The sequence below is a fragment of the Eptesicus fuscus genome, chromosome 20 (genome assembly GCF_027574615.1).
Source record: "Eptesicus fuscus isolate TK198812 chromosome 20, DD_ASM_mEF_20220401, whole genome shotgun sequence".
NCBI lineage: Eukaryota > Metazoa > Chordata > Mammalia > Chiroptera > Vespertilionidae > Eptesicus > Eptesicus fuscus.
Window position 1 is genome coordinate 7477979 of NC_072492.1, and position 26939 is coordinate 7504917.

General features: G+C 47.1%; 1 protein-coding gene and 1 pseudogene across 1 annotated transcript in view; both read right to left on the reverse strand.

Annotated features, from left to right (window-relative positions):
* The window catches only part of DNAH9 (dynein axonemal heavy chain 9), a 333701-nt gene continuing 306762 nt past the window's right edge, over window positions 1–26939 (reverse strand). Inside the window, exons 62-69 of the mRNA XM_054709112.1 lie at window positions 26542–26669; window positions 23593–23820; window positions 21786–21977; window positions 20579–20770; window positions 18030–18200; window positions 13325–13507; window positions 1003–1392; window positions 1–228 (exon numbers count right to left, since the gene is read on the reverse strand). Coding sequence (XP_054565087.1) covers window positions 1–228; window positions 1003–1392; window positions 13325–13507; window positions 18030–18200; window positions 20579–20770; window positions 21786–21977; window positions 23593–23820; window positions 26542–26669 — 1712 coding nt within the window. The remainder of the gene's footprint in view (window positions 229–1002; window positions 1393–13324; window positions 13508–18029; window positions 18201–20578; window positions 20771–21785; window positions 21978–23592; window positions 23821–26541; window positions 26670–26939) is intronic.
* On the reverse strand, window positions 4412–5794 carry LOC103296948 (gamma-sarcoglycan-like; annotated as a pseudogene).

The following is a 26939-nucleotide window of genomic DNA, read 5'->3' on the forward strand; positions in this document are numbered from 1 at the left end:
CTAAATCTGGAGAAGCAAAGCTACTCCAGCCAGAACCCACTTGGATGGGTTCTCCTTGGTCTTCAGGTTGAAAGTCCATACGTAGGTGGGTCCCCGCTGACATGTCTTGTATACAGGACAAGAGTAGACACTGCGGCGATCTTGCTTGTCTGCAGGAATGGCCTTGATGAACATCACAGGCATGGGGGGTGTCAGATCCTTGAGCTTGGCCTCTGTAATGACCCCAGCCTGAGGACAAGAACGTGAGGAAAGCCATGTTAGATCAGACCCAGAGCTCAGCCAGCTGCCTGCTCCCGCAGAAGATCAGGAGATGAGACTGGGAAGGGCTGGCTGCCTCGATGCCTTCCCCCCACAGGTTCTTTCAACAACCCACAGTGGGATGCATCTGATGCTGCTTTCTGGCCTAAATCACTTTTTGAAGGAGAGTTCCAAAAGCTGACGTTTTTCATATACAAATTAATCCCTTTGAATCTACCTGAGTTTTATTTTTTGATTCATTCATTTCATAAGCATATTGAATGTAACTATTTGCCAGATGTCATGCTAGGTGCTGGGGTAAAGATGAGTAAGACACAACTATCAGCAAATGCTTTAGATAGTAAGGCTTTGGCTATATCCTGTTCTAGTTTCTGATGTGACCTAGACAATCTTTCCTTGAGGCTGACAAGCCATTTGAGGACAACCAGGGATGGTGCAAAGAGCACAGGCTTGGCAGAGGGGGGGGAGTGGAGCATTTTGACTTTTTGAGCAGAGGAAGCTATGCTCCATCTTCATCCATGGAATAGGGATCAGAGCTGTTGCTTTTAACCCCTCCCCTCCCTCTGCCAAGTCTGTGCTCTTTGCACCATCCCTGGTTGCCCTCAAATGGCTTGTCAGCCTCAAGGAAAGATTATCTAGGTCAAAAGATTCAGGAACATCCCTTTTAGTAAGCATGCTTGATGGGAGGCTGTGTGTATTTAACCAGCCCACAGAGGTTGTCCTGTGGCTCATCCCAGGACTTACCTGTGTATCCCAGCGAGCACCTTCCATGAAGAGGCCATGGACATAGACTCCTTCCCGAGGAGGGCTTCTGAAGTCCTCTCGATTCTTCTTGGTCACGTCACATTGCAGGGCCATCTGGTCCAGCGGCCACTCATTCTTGCGGGCCATGGACTGCATTATGGCGGTCAGGAAGGACTGGGGGTTGAAGAAGCCTGTCAGCCACACTGTGGAGGGCATTGCAAAGTCACCTACCCAAGCCTCCAACTCCTTGATTCGGCTGAGGAGGTCCAAAAACCAGACAGCCAGGCCTGCTGTGGAAGGGTAGGCTCGTCTGGCCCAGGGCTCTGGCACGGTGTCTAGGTATAGGTTGTTCTCTAAGTTCTCCATGTCACTGGTCATGGTCAGCTCCCCCTGAAGACAAAGAATGAGAGGAGAAAGTGAGGGGGCAGCAAGTCCCTGCAAATAGCCAGCCTTAGGGATTTCTGGTTCACGGCCCTCAGAAAGACAGGAGGAGACTCCAGGGGTGGGCGACACCATGACTGTCCCGTCTAGTACTTGATTTGCAAGGTTTGTCTCATCCAAGGCTGGTCCTTTAAAACTCTCCCTGCTCCAGTTACATCCAGTCTCCACCTATCTACTGGTAGTAGTGGACCAGTCCACTGCAGACCTCAAACCACCTGTGGGTTCCATGCCAATTCAACCCCACCCAAAACCAACTCCATGACTCTCCACCAGCCCTTGCAGTAGCCCTGCAGACCTTTGCAGGCAGCCTAGAAACGTAAGGTTACACAGTTTAATTTACAGATGGTTTTCACTGAAAACCTTTCTTTACGAATTTCATCTAGCCATTGGAAGAGGGTTCCTTAAAGTCGCCTAACAGTTTGATTTCTGAAGGAAATCCTTGATTTGGGGGAATATAGATCCTCAGGCTTCAGCTTTGTGTGTGTATGAAGAATGCTAATCTCTCATTCTCTTTTCTTATAATGTCTTTGGTATCAAGTTAATTCTGGCCTCATAAAATTTGTTGGAAATTATTCCCTCTGCTCTTTATTTAAATTAAACCTTTTATTTTTAGATAATTATAGATGCACATCTATATATATAAAAGGCTAATATGCAAAGTGTCCCCTCAGGAGTTCAACTGGGAGACCGGGAGTTCAATCGCTCGTTATAACGTGTGCTTACCACCAGTGGGCGGCACGGAACATGGTGGTGACCAGTGGTGACAGCGGGGCACTGAGGGAATGAGGGAAGGAGGAGAGAGGGAGGCGGGGAATCTGATCGGCCCTGATCACTCGCCAGTTCATGAATTTCATGCACTGGGCCTCTAGTGCAATTATAAAAAAGAATACAGACAGTTTCTCCCAAAGGTAATATCTTGCAAAACTATGAAAACAATATGTCAACCAGGATACTGATACTGATACAATCAGGTTACAAAACATTTACATCACCACAAGGATTCCTTGTATAGTTACATCTGCTTTTCTCCTGTCCTATCCTTTCTATAACCCCTAGTGACCACTGTTCTAGTTTCCATTTTTCCTCCTTTGTCACTTCAGGAATATTATGTAATTGGAATCATAGAGTTTGAAACCTTTTGGGATTGCCTCTTTTTACTCAGCATAATTCTCTAAAAATTTATCTATGTTTTTGCATATACCAAATAGTTTCCTTTTTATTATGGAGTAGTATTTCATAGTATGTGTGTTAGGCAGAATAATAGCCCCTCCCAGCTTTTTATTGTTTTGAGTGTCTATCCCTCTACCAGTCTCACACAGTCTTAATTATCCTATCTATATACTGTAATAAGTCTTGAAATTAGGTAAACTACTTTTCCCCCACCTTATTCTTTTTCAAAATTGTTTTCACTCTTCTAGTTCTTTGTTTTTATACATAAATCCTATATAATAAAAGCCTAGGTGGCGTCACACTCAATGTCATCACAAGATGGCCGCCACAAGATGGCCAGCAGGGGAGGGCAGTTGGAGGCGATCGGGCTGGCAGGGGAGCAGTTAGGTGGCAGTCAGGCTGGTAGGGGAGTGGTTAGGGGACGATCAGGCAGGCAGAAGTGGTTAGGGGCAATCAGGCAGGCAGGCAGGCAGGTGAGCGGTTAGGAGCCAGCAGTCCCGGATTGTGAGAGGGATGTCCAACTGCCTGACAGTCGGATATCCCCCAAGGGGTCCCAGATTGGAGAGGGTGCAGGCCAGGCTGAGGGACCCTCCCCTCCCGTGCATGAATTTAGTGCACCGGGCCTCTAGTTTTAAAATAATCTCTTCTGTAACTGCAAAAGGTTCTTGCTGTGATTTTGATAAGAAATTGCATTAAACCTGTATATCAATTTGAGTAGAAATGACATCTTTACTGTGTTATGTTCCAGTCCATGAACATTATATGGCCCTCCATTTATTTATATATTCTTTAATTTCTTTCACCAATGTTCTATAGTTTTGAGTATACAAGTCCTGTATTAGATTTACATGCAAGTATTTTAATTTTTGAGTGGTTAAAATGGTTTAAATTTTGGTGTCCATATTTTCATTGATTATATATAGAAATAATATTAATTTTTGTGTGCTTACCTTGTATCCCGTGACCTTTCTGAATATTTTTGGTACTTTCTTTTAGTACTTTAATAATACCTCTCACTGTCTTCTGCTTGCATAGGTTCCTACAAAACATTTGCTGTCATTTTTTTCTTCTTTGTATATATTTTCTATTTTTTCCTCTGGTTGCTTTTAAGATTTTTCTTTACCATTGGGTTTAAGAAACTTTGTTGAAGTATCTTTACCTAGTTTTCATTAGACTTACTGTTGGGACTTGTTGTGCATATGGGTTTATAGTTTCATCAAATTTGCAGAAATGTGGCCCTCAATGCTTCAAATTAATTTTTTTTCTGTTTACCTTCCCCTGCTCCAACCCCTTTCTCCTAGGTCTCTAATTATACCTATGATAGATGATTGCACAGGCCATTGATGTTCCATATACTTATGTTCAGTCTTTTTTTTGGGGGGTGGGGGATATAGGTTGATTTTTGCTCATTGACTATAAAGAAAGCATGATTAATCTTGCATAATTTATTTCTTTGACTACATATTAAAAATCAGATCAACCTTAAAGTCCATTTAAAATATGAATATTTTCTTGTGAAACTTGACGTACTTTGCATTAAAATGGAGAGAGAACCCACAGGTTTGAGTGATATAATGAAAACACATCATAGAACTTTGGGGCATCTCAGTATTGACCAATGCTACTTTTGGGGGGAGTTAGATATCCACAATTGAACATCATAAATTAATTCCACACAGCTATTCACTATTTCATTGTAGATTGACATGTACAAGAAAGGAAAAGAAAATTCACAAGGTTCTGATGAAAATCAATGTAGTGGAATAAACACATCATTTTGTTATTTCTTTGGCTTTTGCATCTACCACCAACACACCATTCATCTGAACCCCTTCATTGACACAGTTTTCTTTTTGAGTTCCTTTTGAAAGTGTGTCCTACTTCCATCTGCCACCTCAGTTTTCCAGGGTGTCAAGTTGCTCTAAGTGTGAAGGCTTAAGGTCTCTAAAGTTCACTGAAACAAGGCAGATTCTCCATGGAAGATGTGGGTGATTTAGGGACAGATGTGACTGTTTTCATGGCACGTGGGACTTGCGCCAGCCACAGACAGGTAAAGCTTCCCATCGGGACACACACACGTTTCATAGAGTCTTTGTGAGCTGCCAGCAGGACCCTGAACCAGCTTGGGTAAACATACAGTTTCAGTTCCAAGCACAAGCATTCCATCATTACTATGAAAAAGGATGTCCATTTGAGAAAGGGCCTTGATTTTTCCAGCATGAGCTTTAATACGAACACCCTTTGGGGCATGCATGCTTAGACTCCATGTGGGAGATTCTAATCTCAACTCCTGAAATGGGTCGGCTCTTATGAGAGGTTTTTCCACTGAGGTGTTCAAAAAACCCCTTCAGGCAGTTACTTGAAGTCTGTCTGCACCAATCACAACTTCACTTTCATCAGCAGTAAACAGTGGTTTACCTTCTTTGGAATTGATCTGAAACTGTTGACTCTGGACTTCGACCATTTTGAGACCCACTTTTTTTTCCCTTTCAAATATATTTTTATTGATTTCAGAGAGGAAGGGAGAGGGAGAGAGAGATAGAAACATCAATGATGAGAGAGAATCATGGATCAGCTGCCTCCTGCATGGCTCTTGACTGGAATTGAACCTGGGACCCTTCAGTTCTCAGCCCAGTGCTCTATCCACTGAAGCAATCCAGCCAGGGCTTGAGACCCACTTTTAATCTTCTTTCAGAGTTGTGTGCATTTACAGTCACTTTCTGAGTAGGCTGTAGAAGCAGAGATGAGTCCCAGGCTTTTTGGTGCGGGGAAAGAGGCACAGACTTCAGCTGCCTGAGGAGAGGCTGGGAAGGGAAGCAAGGCAGGGAGCCGGGGCCAGGAGTCCTGCATTGGGACTTTCTTAAGCTTCCAAACTTAAGCGGCCATTTCACCCCAGAGGGGCTCTTTTTGTTTTTCCTTTTCCCCTCATTTGGATAGTTTCATTACTCTATTTTCATTGTTAGCGACTTTTTCTTCTGCAGTACGTAATTAGTTGTTAATGCTCCAAAGTATTTTTTTTTTCTCCATTTCAGATAATATATTTTTCATCTCCATATATTTCACTGGCTCTTTTTTGTATCTTTGCTTGCCATTTCATCATATCCTTATTGTGTTCTACCTTCTTGAACATGTAGAGCAAACTCATAATAGTTGTCTCAACATCCTTGTCTACTAATTCCATCCTCCCTGCCATTTCTGGCTCCATTTCAGTTGATCAGCTTTTCTCCTGGCCGTGGAGTCCTGCTTCTTTACATGCCTGTAATTGGTTTATGTCAAATGCTGTGAATTTTACATACGTGACTGCTGGATTTTGTTTTATTCCTTTAAAAAGTGCTGGAATTTATTTTTTGCTTGTAGTTAATTCACTCTAAATCAATGGATCGGCCAGAAGCCTGCATTACAGTTTTGTGTTCGCGGGAAGCAGGGCGGGTCTAGACCGGCTTTTAGTCTAGGTCCAATTGAGCCCACTACTGAGGCTTCTCCCTCAGACCTCCTGTTGTGTGAGTCTTTTCTACTCTGGCTGGTGGGACACAGTCTGTTCCCCGCTTTGTGTGAGTTCGGATACTTGTTTGCACTGCTCCTCTCTGGTGGTGTTTCCCAGCTTTGGCAGTTTTTTCTCACTTGTGCAGAGCAGTCGCCAGCCCAGTCTCGGGGTGCGTCTGCAGATCGCTGGAGCTCTTGGTGCAGCGGGCTCCCTGCCTTGGTGTTCTACTCTGCAACTGGACCTTGGCCCCAGGAACTCACTTGTTTCCTTAGTTCAGCAGAACCGGGACTCTTTCCTGAGGCTTCCTCCACACAGCAAGTTTATGCAGTGAGGGGCTCATTCAATGAAGGGAAACCTTTCTTGTTTCCTTTTATTCTTTTTTTTTTTAAGGAGGAAGGGAGAGGGAGAAAGACATAGAAACACCAATGATGAGAGAGAGTCATTGATCGGCTGCCTCCTGCACACCCCACACGGGATTGAGCCCACAACCCGGGCATGTGCCCTGATTGGAAATCGAATCATGCCTCCTAGTTCATAGTCGATGCTCAACCGTGGAGCCACGTCGCCTGGGCTTATTTCCCTTTTTCCAAGTATCACTGTCCTGGGGTAGCTGTCGTTTTTCACATATTGTCTGGTTTTCTAGTTAAGGTCAATCTGGTTTGTCGGCCATAAAAAGAAAATCAGATAAGTAACTTTTAAGCATCAATTCAATATTTCACAAAGGTTACTATCACAATTATAAAAATTTCCTTTTGTAACCAGAGTCTGTCTCTGTTAGGGCCAGAAAGGAACTCTCAGTGTGGAAAAGGAATTATTGAAACACTTAAAGTCATCAAGAATCATCCAAGCCAAGGACTTTTAATGGACTGATTAACATGCGTGTAATTTTCTAAATCCCTGATTTATAAAGGCAAGCACATTGACTTCTTCCCAGGCCACACAGTATTTGCAGTGGTGAACAAGCAAGTTACTTTCAACAGAACGACACCTGCTGAGGAGTGAATGGGTGCAGCTGAGCAGCTGACCTCCCTTCCTCCTACTCACATCACCTTTGCTCTTAGTCACACAGCCACACAGCGAGGGCTATACCAGTACTAATTTTTTTCTCCCAGAAATGTGTAACAATGAGAAGAATCCTTACTTGCTGAGCTGATAGTTTAACTGGGGAAGCAGGGTTTATATCTGTGGAAAGGCTTGAGTGATGACTTAAGAGCAGTTTCTAAGAGATGCTGATGAACGTAGCTGGATCCAGGAGCACCGCTGGATCTATGTGTTGTATAAGCGTAGACGAGTACAGGTCAGAGAAAGGCTTATAAATAAGGTACATGTACAGGTGTGTTTCTAAGATGGGAAAAAAACATAGATAGGCAAAGGGGCTAGGGGCAGGCTGTGGCAGGCTGTGGCAGGCATGTCTTGGCAGCGCTGGGGGCTGCATCATGCAGAGAGGGCAGTGGCTATACACAGTGTTGTCTAGGGAGGCAGGAGGGCTGGGAGGCCTGGATCAGTGGTTCTCAACACTCCTTTTCTAATAGACATGATGGGTGATGCCCATAGACAGGACACAGTCCTACCACCCAGTAGCCTTGATGCCACTTCGCTTCGCTCATTCCTGAAAGAGAATCGAATCAGATGCGTGAAAGTGATAAAGGGGCACAAGCAAGGCAAAGCTGCTCACGTAATGCACTGGTGCGCCACGAAGCCGGAGAAGCACGGAAGGGGTGTGGGTTGGTGGCTGGGGGAACCACTGGGTCCACATCAGTCAGGCTAATGCAGCAACTTGTCTGTGGGAGGCAGCTCCAACCCTCAGAGTTGACAGGTGAGAAAAACCTCTGCTATGGACGGAATTGTATCCACCAAATTTGTATGTTGAAGCCCTAACCTGCAATGTGACTGTATTGGAGATGGGCCTTTAGGAGGTAATTGATGTTAAATGAGGTCTTAAGAGTGGACCTAGTCCAATAGGATTGATGGTCTTATAAGAAGAGATCAATCTCTCTCTCAATATCCCTCCCTCCCTCTCCCCTGGCCTTATGAAGAGGAGAGAGAATGTGTATGTGTGTAAACCTTGAGAACTGTGAGAAAGTAAATGCCTGTTGCTTAAGCACCCCCAGGTTGTGGTATTTTGTTATTGCAGCCTGACCTGACTAATACACCCCAGAGAAGAGAACCAGAATGGCGGTCAGTGGTAGAAGCGTTTGCAATGGACCAAAACAATGGCCTTTAAGAGCTCAAACCATTTAGTGGGGAGTGGCTTCAATTCACCTTTGGGCAGGATGAGGGACTCTTCTGGGAAAACTATCTGACATTCTCCCTAGAGGGCATAGCTGGTAGGCAAGTCCCTACCCATTGTTTGGGCCTTACATTGCATTCAATACAGATGCCTTAGGTCTACTGTGTCCAATCCAATGACTACTAGCACTCTGTAGCTACTTAACTGCAAGTGAATTAAAAGGATAAAATTAAATAACCTTCTTTAGTCACATTAGCTACATTTCAGAGAGGAAAAGAGAGGGAGATAGAAATATCAATGATGAGAGAATCATTGATTGGCTGCCTCTTACATGCCCCACACTGGGGATTGAGCCCACAACCTGGACTTAAGCCCTTGACCAGAATCGAACCTGACACCCTTCAGTCTGTAGGCCGACACTCTATCCACTGAGCAAAACTGGCTAGGGCTATATTTCAGTTTTTAAAAAAAATAAAAAAAAATATATTGATATATATATATATATATGATATAGAGAGAGAGAGAGAGAGAGAGAGAGAGAGAGAGAGAGAGAAACATTGATTTGTTGCTCCACTTAGTTATGCTTTCATTGGTTGATTCTTATATATGCCCTGACCAGGGATTGAACTTGCAACCTTGGTGTATCAGGACAATGCTTTAACCAACTGAGCTACCTGGCCAGGGCTCTACTTGTTGCAGTTTTAATAAAACATGTTTTTTTGGGGCATACTCTCATACAAACTTGCTTCTCAAACTGTAGTTAAGAAGATATGCAGACAAATTAAGACTCATTACAAAATTAAAGTCCAAGAGACTAAAAAAAAAAAAAGACATAGGCCATATTTATTTTCCTTTTTAAAATTAAAAAATTAAGTTTTTAATGGCCATTTTACTTACATGATTATACAAAGCTCTGGGGTTTTGTTCAGTCTGGTTGTGTCTATGGAAATGTATCATACATGTGAATGTCGTCTGCCATGTGGGTAGACTGGGAGTAATTGTCCCCCATCCTGGAGTCGTCCCATAACGTGACTGACAGACAGTCAGCAATACTGGAAACAGTGTGGTGAAGATGTCATGTCCTTTGGCGCCTCTTCCAAGGGCTGTGATAGACTCAGATGGGATTGGCTCTGCCGGCCACCGTCATTTGCTAGTACAGTGAAGTCCTGTGTTTCCGGGTATCTCCCTGGCTGAGTCCACTCCTTACTCTGGGTTACCATGCCTCCTACAGCCAAGTGCCACTCTGACAACAGTGATGTCACATGAGCATCTACTTCTCTGACTTTGGTTGTGATAAGGAATGATGTGCTTAAGGTTAAAATATATGCAGGAGAGAAGACTTTTAGGGCAGTGAAACTAGTCTCTAAGACACTATAATGGTGGATACATGTCATTACACATTTCTCCAAATCCACAGAATGTATGGCATCAAGAGTGGACCCTACCCAGCTGGCATGGCTCAGTGGTTGAGCATCGACCTATGAACCAGGAGGTCGGGGTTCGATTCCGGTCGAGGGCACATGTCTGGGTTGTGGGCTCAATCCCAAGCGGGGGGCATGCAGGAGGCAGCCGATTAATGATTCCCTCTCATCATTGATGTTTCTATTTCTCTCTCCCTCTCCCTTCCTCTCTGAAATCAGTAAAAAAATAAAAATAAAAAAAAACAGTGGACCCTAATGTTAACTATGGTTCTTGCTTGGGTCACTGTGATGAATCAAAGTAGGTTCATCAGTTGTAACAGCTGGACCACTCTGGTGGGGAAATTGATAGTGAGGAGAGCTGTGCATGGAGGGGGCAGAGGTACATGGAACTCTGTACCTTCTGCACAATTTCACTGTAAATCTAAAAATGCTCTAAAAATAAAACCTGATAATAAAAAAATGCAATATTTACAATTTAACACCCTTCAGAAATCTGAAATCATTTTGATAACAGAGGAACATAAAATGTGTAACTTGGTTTTCTTAAGAATTTCTCACATCTGCTTATGATTATAATTTATTGTGATAGTGATTTTGCATTTACTAATTGAATGTGCGAGTGAGGGAGCCTTAGAGAAGTGCTATGGTTTAGGTTTTGTCAGTCTGAGAGTGAAGCAGGAAGGAGTTAGGGAAGGAAGAAATCATTGGCCTGGTAGTTCTGTTTCTGAACTCAGATATTCCCATGACCTTGAGCAGAAGTAGAAATGCCTCGTCTTCAAAGGAAGGGTGAGAAGAAACTAGAGAATACTGCCCTCTACTCACTAAGTGCGACTGTGTCCCTTAGGAGAAGAATATATCTACAGCCTTACATAGTGAAGAACCAGCTGACTGGTCAAAGGCACTGACTCCCACTAACCAAATGCACAAACGCCTGATGTACAAAACTCCCAAAGGCCAATTCATTCTTCACAATAACAACTAGTTATAAATTTCAAAGGGTCATATAGGGGTGAAAATTCTCTGCCTGTTTAAGAAAATTACATGAGACTCGAAATTCTTAGACCTGCCCTGTACACTATAGTAGCTGCTAATGACAGGTTAGCACTTGAAACATGGGTGGTCCCAATTCAGATGTGTCATAGCATAAATGAAACACCAGATTTCAAAGACTTTTAAATATAAAATATCCAGCCAAAGTAGGCGAAATCTTGGAGCAGGCTTAGGGCTCTGCTGCTAGAACATCTGGAAGACTCTTGTCACCACCTGTCATAATCCTACCCTTCCTCCAAAGACATCTCTCTAGGTGGCATCGAATTAATTCACCTTATATTGTAATTAGTTGTGTGCTTGCTTTTCCAAGATTGTCATTCTGGAGAGGAAAGTGCCCCTCTAGCATGAAGGGCAAAGAGTTCACTTGACTAGACTGAAAGAAAGAGAAACCTCCCTGCCTCCCTCGTCTTTTCTCAGGCACGCTCTGCAATTGTTGACATCAAACCTTGGAAAGCTCTTGGCAGAAAAACGAGTGAATGAATTGGAAGTTGATTAGGTAAATAGACTACACCAAATTGCGTGGATCCAATAAGCCAAGGTTGCAACAAATCTACTCAAGATAATTACTAATGTACTAGAGGCCCGGTGCATGAAATTCGTGCATGGGGGGGAGGGTTGTCCCTCAGCCCAGCCTGCACCCTCTCCAATCTGGGACCCCTTGGGGAATGTCCGACTGCCAGTTTAGGCCCAATCCAGCAGTTGGACATCCCTCTCACAATCCGGGACTGCTGGCTTCTAACCGCTCGCCTGCCTGCCTGCCTGCCTGATTGCCCCTAACCGCTTCTGCCTGCCAGCCTGATCGCCCCCTAACTGCTCCCCTGCTGGACTGATTGACGCCTAACTGCTCCTCTGCCAGCCTTATCACCGCCAACTGCCCTCCCCTGTCAGCCCAATTTCCCCCAACTGCCCTCCTCTGCTGGCCTGATCTCGCCCCCAACTGCCCTCCCCTGCTGGCCTGATGGCCCCCAACTGCCCTACTCTGCCGTCCTGGTCACCCCTAACTGCCCTCCCCTGCCAGCCTGGTTGCACCCAACTGCCCTCCCCTGCTGGCCATCTTGTTGCGGCCATCTTGTGATGATGTCGTGCGAGGGCGTGACGCCTCCTAGGCTTTTATTATATAGGATATCTGCCTGCCACAGTAATGGAGCTGCACAGTGTGACAGGCAGAGTCCTTATTTACACTTGAGATTGTTCTACAAAGTTTTGTATTTCATTTCATTACAAGCTGGAGCCTAATTTGGAAACATTACGAAGCATTGTCAGCCTTCAACATCCCTTCCCATCTCACCTTTCTCCTTTTTTCCCTCCATCCATATTGGGGAGAGAAGGGAAGTGAACAGATTTAAAAAAAAACCACTAACCTAGATTTTGCAGTTTATTTGGTAGTTTCTATGTGACCGCATTGGGAAGAAACTTGCATCTGTTTTTCCTATGCACATGTGACCATCGGCCTGGAAGGCAGAAGCACACCACAGCCCAACATCCAGGGCTGGGCTGAGATTTCCTTGTTAGCTACAAAACTGGGCTCTCACTTTCCCTCTGTGGGGTCACAGTTCTTTTACTAAACTGACAACAGTCACCTTCCTCCTCTCCCAAAAGGCAGCAGGCCCTCCCCTTTTACATGTTTACAGGTGAACGGTTCTAACAGTGCCTCCCTGTTATGCTCTGTGCGAGGCATTTGACAACATACGCTTCTGGTGCAAAAAGCAACCTTGTTTACATAACCGCCCGTAGAAATAGGAGGCTCTTTCACCGATCAGAGAAACCTCAGCTTGTGCAACCTTGGATCTTTCAGATCTTTGGATCTTTGAACCACCTCGAGGTTGTAAAAGATTAAAATTCTTTCCTTCCCCCTGATGGGGTGATAAGACTTTCATCTAATACCTTTGGGTACTTACCACATTGTTCTCAACACTCTGTGTAAATGAATTTATTTAATTCTTCCAAAGCCCTATGAAATAGGACCATTATCCCTTTTTACAGATGCAGAAACAGACAGTGAGATTTAAGTCACGTTAAGGCCACACAGTGAGGACATGGAAGAGTTGGGAGGTGATGCAGTCTAGAACCGTACTTTGAGGACCCAAGGACAGAAACCGCAGGGCAGCCTCCTGGAAACTCAGAGGTGTGAGGCAAACACACCTTTTTGCCTCACGGGAAAGCGATGTCCCTATGGCAGCGGAGGACACTCGGGTGTGAAGACTTCTGTCTTGGTGGTCATTCAGAGTGTAGTCTCCTGGGCAGCTCTCCCAGGCCGACCAGCCAGTCATAGCGCATTCTAACCTCAGCACGGCGTCGGGCTTCTAGACCTTGTGTCTTACCACCCCTCCCCGGCCCGCCCCCCCATTCTCCTCCCCTCCCCCCCTCCCCGCAAACATGAGCAGACTCCGGTTTCTGGGGTGACACCCTCTTGGGCATTTGGATTGTTGCAGGAGAACTGTTCTCCAGCTCCCAGGATCCCTGGTGCCGCTTTCTCCTCAAGGGGGCCCAGCTGGCAACGCCCTTCCCACCCAAGTCCTCACGCACCTTCAGGCCGAGGTGCAGCTCCCTCAGCGAGCGCCGGATCTCCCCGGTGAGTGTGTTCATCCGCTCACACTCCTGCAAGGCAACCACGATGTAGGGGGTGCGCTCCTCCACCCTGGCCATCAGCTCTGAGATGTTAAACTCGTCTGTCACCCGCTCCAGTATTTCCTCCAGAAGGGCCTTGACCTGCCCACACAGGAAACACAGGGTTAGAAGCGGGGTCTAATTCTCCAGAAGGACTCATTGTCCAGTATTAAGGCACTAAAGATGACAACTAAAGGTACATTCCTGGCCATCCTCTGGCCTGCTTGCTTAGGTCAACGAGGTCAGGGGTTGAGGACCAACCACGGATGGCCTCGCCATAAGCTGTGACTTATGCAACCAGCTGAAAAAGATGAACACAGATGCTTTTCTAAGAACTGAGAGTTGGAGAACCCCAGAACTGAAACAGCTGTGAGAATCAAACTGGAAAGGCATCAGACAGACGGGTGGATGGTGGTCATTTGGGCCACACGAAGCTAGTATATATATTCCATTCTTGAGTTTCCAGGAGACGGCACTGCGGTTTCTGTCCTTGGGGCCTGGAAGAAGCACCCCATTTATCATGCAAACCTCCTCCCCACCCCAAGGCTCCTTTTGCCACACAAACTGTCAGCTAATTAGACCAGAGGAGGGAGAACAGCAGGGCCTCTCGCCTGGAAAATTGGAATTGAGGTACCGAGATACTGACTTATTTGGGGGCAAGCATTTGGAAGCTGAGCCTGCCAGTTAGAAGTAAGGAGGAAGCCCAGGAGGTCTGTCAGCAGAGAAAGAAGTGAAACAAGTGCAGACATAAGACCTGTGGCCAGCCGAGGAGGGAGCGAGGGAGGAAGCCAGCGAGAAGGTGTGCAGCCTTCCGGGCGCTCAGAGACAAGTAGTGGTGATCTAAGGTTTTCGTCTGTTCATCGTCTCTCTCCCCATCTTCTTCTTAACTGGTCCCTATCTTGTTCATGAAATTATCTCTTCCTCCTTGTTTTGGGGTACAGTTCTGGGGCCTAGCCCTCCCATGACCCAAGTGGGCCAATCAGATATTTTTTTTCCAGGGACATGAAAATTTGAACCAAGACTAAGATCCAGGACAATCCACTTGACTTCTTTCTCAGGATTGCTTATATTGATTTCAGAGAGGAAGGAAGAAGGAGAGATAGACACATTAATGATGAGAGAGAATCATTGATCAGCTGCCTCCTGCATACCCTCTACTGGGGATCAAGCCACAACCTGGGCATGTGCCCTGACTGGGAATTGAACCCTGACCTCCTGGTTCATAGGTTGATGCTCAATCACTGAGCTACAGCAGTTGGGTCCAGGATTCCTTTGGTGAGCTATTTCTTGCCTATTTCAGCTAAATTGGTCTCTGTTGCCTGCCACCAAAGGACTCCGACTGAGTGAATACAGTCCTGTTATGCATTACCTATGTGAATTTTAGCAAGTCATTTAGGTCTCAATTTTCTGCATCTATAAAAATTTCTAGGAGCATTTTTATCCACCTGTCCCCTCCCCCCTAACTCCCAGGGCTGATGCAAAGATCAAATAAAAGGAGTTGATGAATGTGGCAGCATCTGAAAGCTATAAAAAAACCATATAAATGTAAAGGATTATTAATATTCACTTTGCCTTGTTTTGTTAACATAGAATACATTCTCTAGGAAAAGAGCTGATGTTAGAAAAAGGAAAGTACAACTCATCACCCTGTCACAAATGGGTCTCTGGTGCTGTCATAGCAGCAACTGGAATGGAATTTTAATGGTACCTGAAAGCTGCTGCTGGGCGAGAAGACAAATGGCTGAAATTATATCATATTTCTGTCTCTGGAGCAGAATTTGAAGAAACAGTCCTATAACAGCGAGCTGCCATTCAGACGTTATTCACAAAGAGATGAAAAGATAGTCTGGAGGCATTGTTCCAAAGTACATTGAATGCGGGAAACAGAGTTCTATTCTGTCACTGATCCCGCCGAGCATGTGGAGTCGGGGCGAGGACGGGGCGGGGGGGGGGGGGGGGGCGGGGGAGGGGGCGGGGGGAGGACGGAGGACGGTTAGGGACATGCACAAGTCCGCCTTCTGCTCAGAGAAGCCCTGCAGAGGGGAGGAGTGGGTTCCAAGGGGTGTGGTCTACTTTATTTACACAAACACCTCTGCCTTTTTTTCTTTGGGGGAAGGTAATAAATGCTTACCACAAGGGTCTAAATGTTACAGATCCGTATGATATTAGAAGCAAAATCCTCCCACAATGTTGCCTATTTCCTCAAAGGGGAAAAACCCCACTAACTGCTAATGTTTGGGTTTCTAATTCCTCTAGGCATCCTTCAATGTATATAACTCCCTCCCCGCCACATTGATCTTGTCTTCCTTCCTTCTCCCTTTCCCCTCCCTCCCCTCTTCTCCTTCCTTCCTTCCTTCCTTTCTTCCTTCCTTCCTTCCTTCCTTCCTTCCTTCCTTCCTTCCTTCCTTCCTTCCTTCCTTCCTTCCTTTTTCTTTCTTTCTATCACCAATGGAATCACACTACACACAGCTTTGCCCACCCTGTAATAAATCTTGCTTTTCCCACCTTGTAATTAATCTTGGACATGTTCCCTTGTTAGTACATATGGACTTGCCTTGTTTTTTAAAAACAGTATAGCTTATTTCACTGGCGTGGCAGACCATAGTTTATTATGTTATTCCCTATTGCATGTTTGGCCTGTTTATTATTTCTACTACTATAAGCAATAAATAAATATAAATATATCATAAAATCTGTGCACTTTTGAGTGTTCCCACTGGTGGTTGAATTCCCACACATAGAATTACGAGTAAAAATATGAAGATTTTAAATTTTAGTGGCTATGGTCAGATTGTTCTATAATTTAAACCTCCCCAGTAGTAACAAGAGTGCCTGCTGTCCCGGGTCCTCCTCACTGCATAGTATCACAGTAAATTTTTTTGCCATTAGGTGAAAAATGATATTTCACTTGACTTCATTTAGTTACAGTGACATTGAGAATATTTTTATTGGCCACTTGTATTATTATGGCCAATGATTATGAATTTATTTTGTGTCCTTCTTCCCCCTCCTCTCTTCTCTTTCCTTCTTTTCCCATATGCAGGAACTCTATATATTAGCAAAAGTTGCCCGCTTCCTGGTATCTGTGGTGCTAATAGGTTTTCCTAGTTTGGCAAGTGATCATAGTTCATCTATTTCTGAAACACACACACACACACACACACACACACACACACTCGAATTAGTTGCAAGAAGGGGATAAGGAAATTATAAGAACTGGAAGCTTCTTTGAATGTCACTTGGAGAATATCCTACGTCTATTACCTATATGGTCCCAGCCTTTTTCATTTTTAGAGCTGGGAATGTTTTCCATTCTACATGGTTTAGATTCTGGGTAATGTAAATCTCTTCTCTTCCTTTTGTTCTCAAATTATTTTGTACTCATCAAACGGCGGATTGATTTAGGACAGCTGCCTGCAAGTAAGCTCACCTGCATCAAGTTGCCAGGGTGCAAATCCCTGGGCCTAATAGTTTGATAACTCCCAGGTTTCTTTCTTCCTTCTTTTTTTAAAAAAGTCTTTATTATTTAAAGTATTACATAAGCCGAAACCGGTTTGGCTCAGTGGATAGAGCGTCCGCCTGCGGACTGAAAGGTCCCAGGTTCGATTCCGGTCAAGGGCATGTACCTTGGTTGCGGGCACATCCCCAGTAGGGGGTGTGCAAGAGGCAGCTGATCGATGTTTCTCTCTCATCGATGTTTCTAACTCTCTATCCCTCTTTCTTCCTCTCTGTAAAAAATCAATAAAATATATATAAAAATAAATAAAAAATAAAGTATTACATATAGTATTACATATGTCTCCTTCTCCCCCCACTGACCTCCCCCTGGCCACCCCCAACTCCCAGGTTTCTTAATCCTTCATCTTCCCAGTATGTTTTCTCATAAAGCAATGGAATCTCTAAGGAAAGGAACCTGAGTATTGTGAGTAGGAGTGGGGTGAAGGGGGTACACCTCTCAGGATAAGTTTGCTTGTGTGAGGAAAACTTCACAAGAAATTACATTTCAGTGCCCCATTCCTCCCTGCCCTCTCATTGCCTCTGGTGGTCCCCAAACCCATATCTCACCCTAGTCTGCCTTTCTACCCCATAATTCCCCTCTGCCCTCTGGAAATTTCAGGAAGTCCTGTGCTTAGTAGCTCTTAGCTGTGTGTTAGGAGCCTCTCTGATGAAATGTCATTCACACACAGAGAAGGCACTGCTGTCTTGAAGAGGAGGAGTGAGTCCCAGTGAGCACCTCGTTGGTGGAATGAGGGTGGAGGTTTTTAGGGACAGCTCCCTCCGTCATTACGTACTTTGCCAAGGAATCACGAAGTCAGTTTTAAGCTTCCCAAACCAGCATTGTCCCCTTCCTTCACTTTGGCAGACAAACTAAATTAAAATGGACTTTGGGCGGACTAGCAAAGCAAACTGCCAAACCCCATGGCAGAGACTTCCTAGGATGTACTACCCCCAATGGCCAGGATGGTGGCCGGGGCCCGGCTCTTGGACTGAAGGGCAGGCATGTCAGGGCTGGTGGGCTGTGGGCATGGTGTGCTCAGTGGGGTCTGTGCTGTGTACCGCCAGCACCCAGTCCCCGTGTGCAGGCCTCAGCTCCTGGAGTGCCCTCGGGCACCCCTCCACATACCTTCTCTTCCCTCGTGGCCGCCACTCCGTCCCCGACGTGGCTGTCCCGCGGCTGCAGCTCCAGCACCGTGCGGAAGAGCTTCTCTGAGGTCTGGGTCAGGAAGCCGATCTCCGCATTGGGGTGGAGGCCGTAGAGGTATGGTGACTCGGGGGGCAGCTCGGCATCAATGTACTGCAAGTCAAGGGCGGGTCACTCACAAACAGCCAAGACATCTCCCATCCCCACTCCATGCTCCAGGCTCCAAGGTGCATGCAGTCAGTGGTCCTTTTGGCCCTGCAGGTGACACTGGCTGTCAGCTACACCCTGGCCTGCCCCTCCCCCACTATGCTGGGCCAGTTTTCAGACCTCCCCATCCATGAGGTCATTCTCTGATTCCAGAAGTTTAGAGGATTTTAATCCAGTTCCAATCTCACCCCCTCCTACTGCTCCCTGACATGCCTGTCCACACACCAGGAGAGCTCCTCAGAGTCATTTAGAAATACTAAACCCTACCCGGTATTTTTTCTCAAGCTCTTCTAGGACCTCAGACCTCTTGCCCTTGAATTAGTTTTCCCCTCCTCTCTGTTTAGTTAAATCAGAGACGACAAACCTACACACAACATGGGACAACACATGAAAATCCCTGTGTGAGTTGGGATGCACGCCTAGGTGAGCTTTGCTGCAAACTTGAGAGTTCCTGCCTCTGGCGAAAAGTATTAGAATTTAGCCTAGCCAGTGTGGCTCAGTGGTTGAGCATTGACCTATGAACCAAGAGGTCACAGTTTGATTCCTGGTCAGGGCACATGCCCAGGTTGTAGGCTCAATCCCCAGTGTGGGGCGTGCAGGAGGCAGCTGATCAATGATTTTTTCCTCTCATCATTGATGTTTCTCTCTATCCCTCTCCCTTACTCTCTGAAATCAATAACATATATTAAAAAAAGAAGAGATTCGCATTTAAAAATTTAAAAGTGTGACACCCAAATAACACATCTCAGTGCTCAGTTAGGGTGGGTCATGGTCAGTTAAGGTGGCCAGTCTGCCATTCCTAAAAAATCTTCCTCAGCCTTTTTCCCCTCCAAAATATTTTTATTGATGTCAGAGAAGGAGAGGAGAGATAGAAACATCAATGATGAAAGAGAATAACTGATCGGATACTTCCTGCACGCCCTCTACTGGGGATCCAGCCCACAACCTGGGCATGTGCCCTGACGAGGAATCGAACTGTGATCTCCTGGTTCACAGGTCGACGCTTAACCACTGAGCAACACTGGCCGGCTCTCTCAGTTTTTAAGGCTCAAGCTCTTCTCTGAATATTCTCTGAGTACAATTCTTCCTATTACAGTAAGAAACTATCTCTCAAGTTTAGCTCCTAATTTGACTTGAATGATTTCTTGGTGTTAGTAAGGTCTAGTCTAAGTAAAATATTCCTTAAAGGCAAATGTGTGTGCTTATTTTTATATTTCTTCCAACAGCCAGCATTTAATGAACTCCTGGACCTCTTGGTAGGTTCTCTATAACCATCTATTAACTGACAGGTTACAGGGAGGGAAGAAGAAAAGGAAAATCTGCCTCATGTATTGGAGGAGGTGTGCAAACCATGTTACTGCTGCCCATCACCTACTCCAGCCTCTTGTCACATTGTCCCATAGACACTAGGGGAGGCTCTTGCACAATTTTCTTGGCTAAAGCCTTGAAGACTTGATCAAGAGTTAACAAATTCCTCTTGTTATTTTTAGAATCTTATTGTTTTTAATTTCTTCTCAGAGGTCCATTTTTTTTTCTGAATCAAATGACTTTTATGACTTACCTTCTTAAATTTTATGAATTAAAAAAAATTAAAGCTTGTTGTTAATGTTTTTCTGACCAGTATTCCCCTAAGTTTGGTATTCAAAGTTCTTTTAAGCAACTTCAAAAGTCAAGCAATAAAAATAGTTTTTTAAAAGTATGATCCTTTCGTATATTTTCCATGGCAGGCTAAATAGGCAAATATGAGCACCTTAAAAATAGCTGCAGTAATAGTAAAATAAAAACCCAAAGTAATAGTATGAAAAAGCTTTGTTTGAATGTTTTTCCTGGTATATGTACCAGTATGTGGGCATGTGGGCCTGTGTTCATAGCAACCAACCAAGAGTAGGAGGGGTGAGTGATCTCCAAGATCATGTCCCTTTGAAGAGATCTGGAATCACTACCATAAACCTTAGCAAAAGTTAGCTAAGTTCTCACCTGAATTTTGCTCCTAATGGCTTTGCCAATATCCTGAACGAAAACAATCAAACAAATGCCCCAGATGTTATTTGTAGAAAAGAGCAACAACTAGAATCATTGAACCAAATATCAAGAATAGAAAGAACTCCAAAGGCTCAGAGTTGGAGGCTAGAAATCTTCTAGCTCTCAACTTGAACAGGGCCAACGTGGGGCTGACCACCACAGTCGGTATAAGCTGGGCTCATGAAGCCATTCTTCCCTGGCGCTGTGAGCATCCCTCGGCCACGCAGGGCAGCACTGAATGAAGACCCAGGTCCCGCCATGTGGGCGACATTACGGTGTCGTGGGGAGAGAGCAAGCCTCACCTCATGGTAACCATTGTAGTCCATGTTGCCTGGGAGTGGGAACCCTGGGGCCAGAGTCAGCTCTCCTTCAAGCATTTCTGGTTTAATGAATTCCTCCAGATACGTCCTGCAGAGTCTCCTGTCCCAGTCATCGGTGATATGGCCTCCATACATGATCTCTCCGAAGAGGTAACGCAAGTCATCATAGGGGACCTGAGAGACAAGGGGAAGAGAACGGTCTCCGCACAGGCATAGGGCCAACCTCCGGTGGACAGAGCAGGAGCCACAAGGCGGGATGCGCCTTGAGATTAGGAGCAGTGTTTTATTCACCTGCGTACCCCAGTGCCCAGCAGAGTCAGGTACGTGTGGGAGTTCATTAAATGCTTGAAAAATTACACCGACAGGTGAGCAGAGATAAGGTGCCAACCCCCTCATATATATACCTTCCCTCTTTCACAGTCATTCAAGAGGCAATGTCAAATGGAAGAAAATAAGGACCAGGGCACTTTTCTAATTTCCTGCCATTAATTAGCATATTAATTAACTGTCTCCTTTGAAAGGCCCAAGTGAATGAACTGTAGCAGGCAAGTTCACTGCTGTTGAAGTTAAGGAAGAAGCCTGTCCCCACCCTTTTCTGGGGAAAGCCTTGTCCAAGTGCAACAACTGAAGATGGAGTTGTGGGGGGTGGGCCTCCCAGGTTCTGGAGCTGAAGGCAAGAGGGATGGCTCAGGGCATCTGGGCCCAGTTCCTTTCCACCAGGAAGGAGGAGGCCTTGTTGATGCTCGATCTGGTCTCTGAACCAGAAGAGCCTCGCTGGTGTGAACATTCCCTTAAAGGGGAGAGTATGGGTTGTTGGTGTACGTTTTCTTTGAAATAGGAATATCAGACAGAGAATGAAGGAGACAAGGTGTAACAAGAGTTTGGCTTCTTCTTCAACTTTGGTGAGATGGAGAATTCTGCGTCTCTGGCTAATTAATTTGGGCATTTGTGTCAGGTGAGTGTGGGGCCTCTTCTTGCTCACCTACAGTTCCCTGCAAAGCTGTGAGCACACGGGTGGCCGGGCCCTGGGACAGACACTCACGATACTGACTCACACCAGGCGTGAGCCCAGGTTTGGTTTCTCAGCCTCACGCTGGTCCTGGGGGTGGCCCCATGGCTAAGCTCGCACTCCCTCACTCCTCGCGGGGTGCGCGCCGATGCCCTCCCCGCAGCTGGCCGGAGCCTGTACCTTGGCGTTGGCCTCCAGGAAGTTGTAGAGCACGTGCACCGAGATGGTGAGGTCCCCAGTGTTGAAGGGGTAGGAGCGATTCCACCCCTGCGGCCCGAACTTTCGTCTTTCCGCCACCACCGCGTGGAAGTAACAGAGAGCAAAGAGGATGCTCTTGAACTCCGCGTCCCGGGAGCACGTCTCCAGGGTGTCCTGAAAGAAAAGGGGCGCTTCGCTGTTAGCTCCCAGGTGCTGCTCTGCAGGGCGGGGTGTGGGCCCGCGTGCCCGGCCTTGCTCTGCATAAAGCTCCTGCATGTCCTGGTTAGGGTCTGAGCCCCATGCAGTCGGGACTACAGATTGCGTGGTGGCTAGGCCTGGGCTCAGGGTTTGAGGGGACCCTGCCGAGGGCTGGGCTTTTGTTTAGAGTCTGAGTTAAGGTTGACATGCAGGTTACAGGCGGGTTTGGTTTACGGTGCAAGTTTGTGCATATGGACGTGCTAATTAAGTTCTCAAGCATCGCTCATGGAAAACAGGGTCATGGCCATGGGAGCGTCCTGTCTGTCATATTCACGTCACTCTGTGCTGGGGTGTGGGGTGTGGGTGGGGGTGCCCACGGCATCATCTCTTATTTCTTCCCTTCCTGCCTTGCTTTTCTTACCCGTCACGGAGCCTCTGTCGGTGTGATTGCTGCCTGTGTGGCTGAGGGACCCCTGGCTCACTGCCGGGGGAGCTGCTGCCTGGCGGGAGGGTGGGAATCGCAGCCCCCATCCTCACCGACCCCCCCCCCCCCAGCAGGGGCCATGGGCCACTGGCTGCAGCAACAAGAGCGCCCAGGGGTCCTGGCTGCAGAGCCCACTGCAGGCGGAAAAGACGTGGCTCCCGAAGAGAGGAGGAAGGGAGGGACAGACGGAAGGACATAGATGCGGGAGACAGTCTAGAGGGGGAGGCAGTGGAACTGAGCAGTAGACTTTGCAAGGGCTACTTTTTATATGGAGTGAGCCACCTATGGGGTCGGCCTCGACTTTTAATAAACGCTCCACAACACGAGTCTTAGAATTCCCAGTAGCGCAAATTCCAGTGCCATAGTAGCCTGCGTTTGAAACTTTGCCTAGATATTCTTGTCTACGGCCATACCACCCTGAACGTGCCCGATCTCGTCTGCCTAGATATTCTTAATCCCATTGTAACACAGTGTCCTCAAAGTTGTGCAATAGAATCCCTGGAGAGCTTGTGAGAACACAGATTCCTGGGCCCCACCCAGAGTTTCTGATGCAGTAGGCCTGGGCCGTGGCCTGAGAATGTGCATTTATAACAAGTCGATGCTGCTGTTCTGTAGGTCACACTTTAGGAGTCTAACACAGGATTACAGCCCAAGTCTAGATCCCACTGCCTGACAAGGGTTATTTGAAGCCTTGATACTCAAGATGCATGCAGGGGTCAACTGTTCTCACCTGAACCTGTCAACCATGCTTAGCAACAAGGGTGTGACCCGTATATCACATCAGTTAGGTTTACAGCAACCTGCCCTTTTCTGTCTTGGAATATTTAGCTAACATGAGCACTTGCAAAAGCTCCCCCAAACCTCTTGTCAAAGAAAGACCCCAAGCTTGGTCCGCCCAGGTGTACCTGGGAATTGAGAGCTAGATTTTACTGTGTAGGCACAGGGTGGAGGTCAGTCTCAAAGGGAGCACATTTTGCCCACACTGGGCATTGCTCCATAGCCCGGCCGGTCCTCGACCCCACCCCCGGCTGCAGGCTCTTCTCCCACCCAGTTGAATCGGCTCTCTGTGAGGTGGGTGCTCGCCTCCCCTCCCTCCCAGGGCCATACCTGAGTGAAGTTGTCCAGGGCCTTGTGCAGGTTGGCATGCATGCCGGTGGGAGGCTCATTGGTGATCTTGATGGAGTTCTCCAGGATGCCCTGGGGGATGATGTGGCCCTCGGGGGCGGGCGCAGGCTCTGCACTGATGAAGACCCTGAACTCCGGGTGGCTGCTTGCACTGAGCTCCTCCAGCTTCTTCTCCAGCGTGCTGAGCCACTTGGCAACCAGGTGGATGTTCTGGTGGGAAGGATGGACCCCCAGACATAGGCATTTGCTTAGTTCTGTTAGCAGTAAACAGTTGTAGGAGGGCAGCTAGAGGAGGGGACCTGACCTTAGTTTCAAATACATCACCTGCAGTATGAGTTGTGGCATTCCCAGTTCTGGGGACCTCCTGGCATCCTGCAATTGAACCCTTGCCCTTGATATCCTGTCTCTCTAGCACAGTGTTCTCAAACTGGACTCAGCAGCAGAACCCCCTGGAGGGATTGTTGAAACAAAGATTCTTGGGCACTTCTCCTCCCCGCTTGCCCCTTTCCCCCGAGTTTCCGATTCAGTAGGCCTAGTGTGGGGACCAGGTACTTGCATCTCTAACAAGTGCCCAGGTGATGCCGATGCTGCTGGTCGGGGCCACCCTCCAAGCGTCTAACACATGACTAAGTTACAAGTCCTGATCCCTGCTGTCTGACTCCTGGATCACTGAACTCCCGTTGCCCTAAAGCAGGGGTGGGAAGTGTCTGCCCGTGGGCTGTAGAAGGCTCACAAAGTCACTGGTCTGGCCCTGCCAAGGCATTAGGGGTGAGGTAATTAAATGTCTGACCAAATATGGCAGCCTAATTCTTAAGGTGATCATTCTGTATGGCCTGAGAATGATGTTATAAATATCCACATGGCCCCTGCCAGAAAAATGGTTCCCCACCCCAGCTCTAAAGTGAGGCCCACGGACCAGCAACGTGGGCATTACTGAGGGGGGCTAGTTAGACATGCAGTCGCTGAGGCCCCACCCAGACTTACTGCGTGAGTACATTTTAATAAGATCCTCCAGCAATCTGCAGGTCTGATAAAATGTGAAAAGCAATGATTTAAACTCCTCCTAGCTAGCTTTCCTGACTCCTTCTCCCTCTCTCCAAACCGCTCAGCTAATTGTTGCCAAACTCACCTTCCTACGTGTCACTGCTGCTCACAGCGCTCCCTGCTCCCAGCCCGAGCTCCGCTGTTATGTCTTTGTGCGCCTCGCCTCCTCCCACTGTGATTCCTATCTGTCTCCTCTAAACCTACATTCATTTCTTAGTCCTACTTGCAGAATGCAGCACCTTTCACTTTGTAAAAACAGCGACTTTGCTTCATCACAGTAGCTTTCACTATGATGGCTAATCCAAGCTCCTCGGCAGATACTTGGAAGCCTGCTCACACAGCCGCAGTAGACAGGTGGCACTGAGCTCAGTACTTGGGCCACAGCAATCTGGTCTCTTCCTGCCTCTTCCAAAAAAAAAAAAATGAACTAACAATAATATTTATTTCACGTATTTCACAGAGTTGCTGCAAATCACCAAAGGTAATAGATTAGAAAGGTTGGTGACCTGAAAATATGTTCAATTAAAATTTCATTTATAACCTCTCTTTTGGAGTGGAAATGTTAGCGGCTGCCCAGAGAGCAAGGGTTCTGTCAGCCAGGAAGAGCCAGCGACCAGGGAGTGTTCCTTCTTCAGGAGCTCTGACTGCGGAGTTGAACCTTAGCTCCCGGAAAGCACATCGGCACAAGATGTGGGGCCCGGGCAGCCGGTGGGCTCTGGGGAGGAAACTCCCTGTTCGTTGGCTGAGGGCTGGGTTCCCAGGGCACCAGGGCCTGGGAGGGTGTCTCTTCGGCAGATGAGCCTGAGAGGCTGGGAGATCACCCTTTCCCAGCACCAGGCTGGCCCACGTGGGAGGGAGCAGCTGCTGGCATCTTCCCCCTGGGAAGCCCACTGTTTCTAGAGAAAGAGTCCCAGGCAATGGCTGGCCCCGCAGTTGCTGGGCTTTGGATAAATAACAGGATCCTGAGGATGAAGACCCAGCAGCAGAATGCAGGGTGGTGAATGGTGAGGAGACGGGACGTTCTTGGCAGGCGAAGCCAAGGCAGGATGAGAGTGCCTGGCCTTTTCATTTATTTTTTCTTTCATTGATTCCTTCATTGAGTGCTTCTGTTGAGTGTGTACTATGTTCACAGTAATGTGCTGGGGGCTAAAAGGTAAATAAGAAACATCTTTCCCTCAAGAAATGTAGGGAGGGACATACCCATACATTGAATCATCGCCACGTAGCCAGGGGCGCGCTAATGGAGGTGGCTGTAGGTTGTTACAGGAGGAAAAGAGGAGCGAGGCCCTAGCGTGGCCCCAGCCCCAGCGTCCATACGAGCTGCATAAGAAAGGAGGAAGAGGCCAGGCTGTGAGAGGAGAGCGCGGCCTTATTTCTTGTCAGCGTTCAGTGGAATTCCCAGTAGTGGGTCCAGGTTTCCAAACCTTAACTCTCAACGAGGAGGCTAAGTTCTAGTTACACATGTAATGTTCTGGTCATTTGTGTAACAAAGGACGTAAAGCATACAACACGACAGAAAAAGACATCAAGGAAGTTCCATGGGATGCCCGGGAGCTCAGCAGCCACAAAAATCCCTGCACGGCCTTCAACCGAGTGCATGGAGGTGCGGACCGGCTTCCTTTGTGAGCAGAGAAATGGCAACCAGACAGTGGCGACGGTGGGTGGAAACACGAAGAGCAGTTATCGGAGAAAAATGACTGGGCCTGGGATGAGGAAGGGCACACGCCGGAGAGAAGAAGTGGAGAGATGACCAGGAAGTGAGTGAAGGGGGCACGGGTGTGGAAGGAAAGGCGGGTGAGGAGAAGAGAGGAAAGAGATGCCCGGAGACTGTGATGTGAGGCCCAGACAGGTAGGGGTGAAGAAGGACCCTGATCAGGGGGCACGTACCTGCAAAATGACCCAGTGACCTTTCTTCGCAGCGAGATCCAGCGCGGCCTCAGCCACCACCTCCTGTCCTTGCCCCAAAGATACGTTGTGGAAGTTCCGATTGTTGAAGGTGTATCCGAGCTTTTTACCTAGGAGTGTGGAGTTGTCATGACCATCTCTGTGTCTGAGGATCCGTGCTGTGTCATGTTCACCAGGGAGTCACACCTCCACATCACTCCCCACACTCAGGTGTGCCTGGACCCACGCCCTGAGCCTCAGAGGCTGACCCTCTCCTTCATGGAGGGCTACGCCTTCCAGCTTTCTGTTCCCAGATCGAAGGGAGCACAACAGCCAAATGCGTCCCCCACCTCCTCACTGAACCCCCAAGAATGGATGCTCTTCTCCCCAGCCTCCATTAG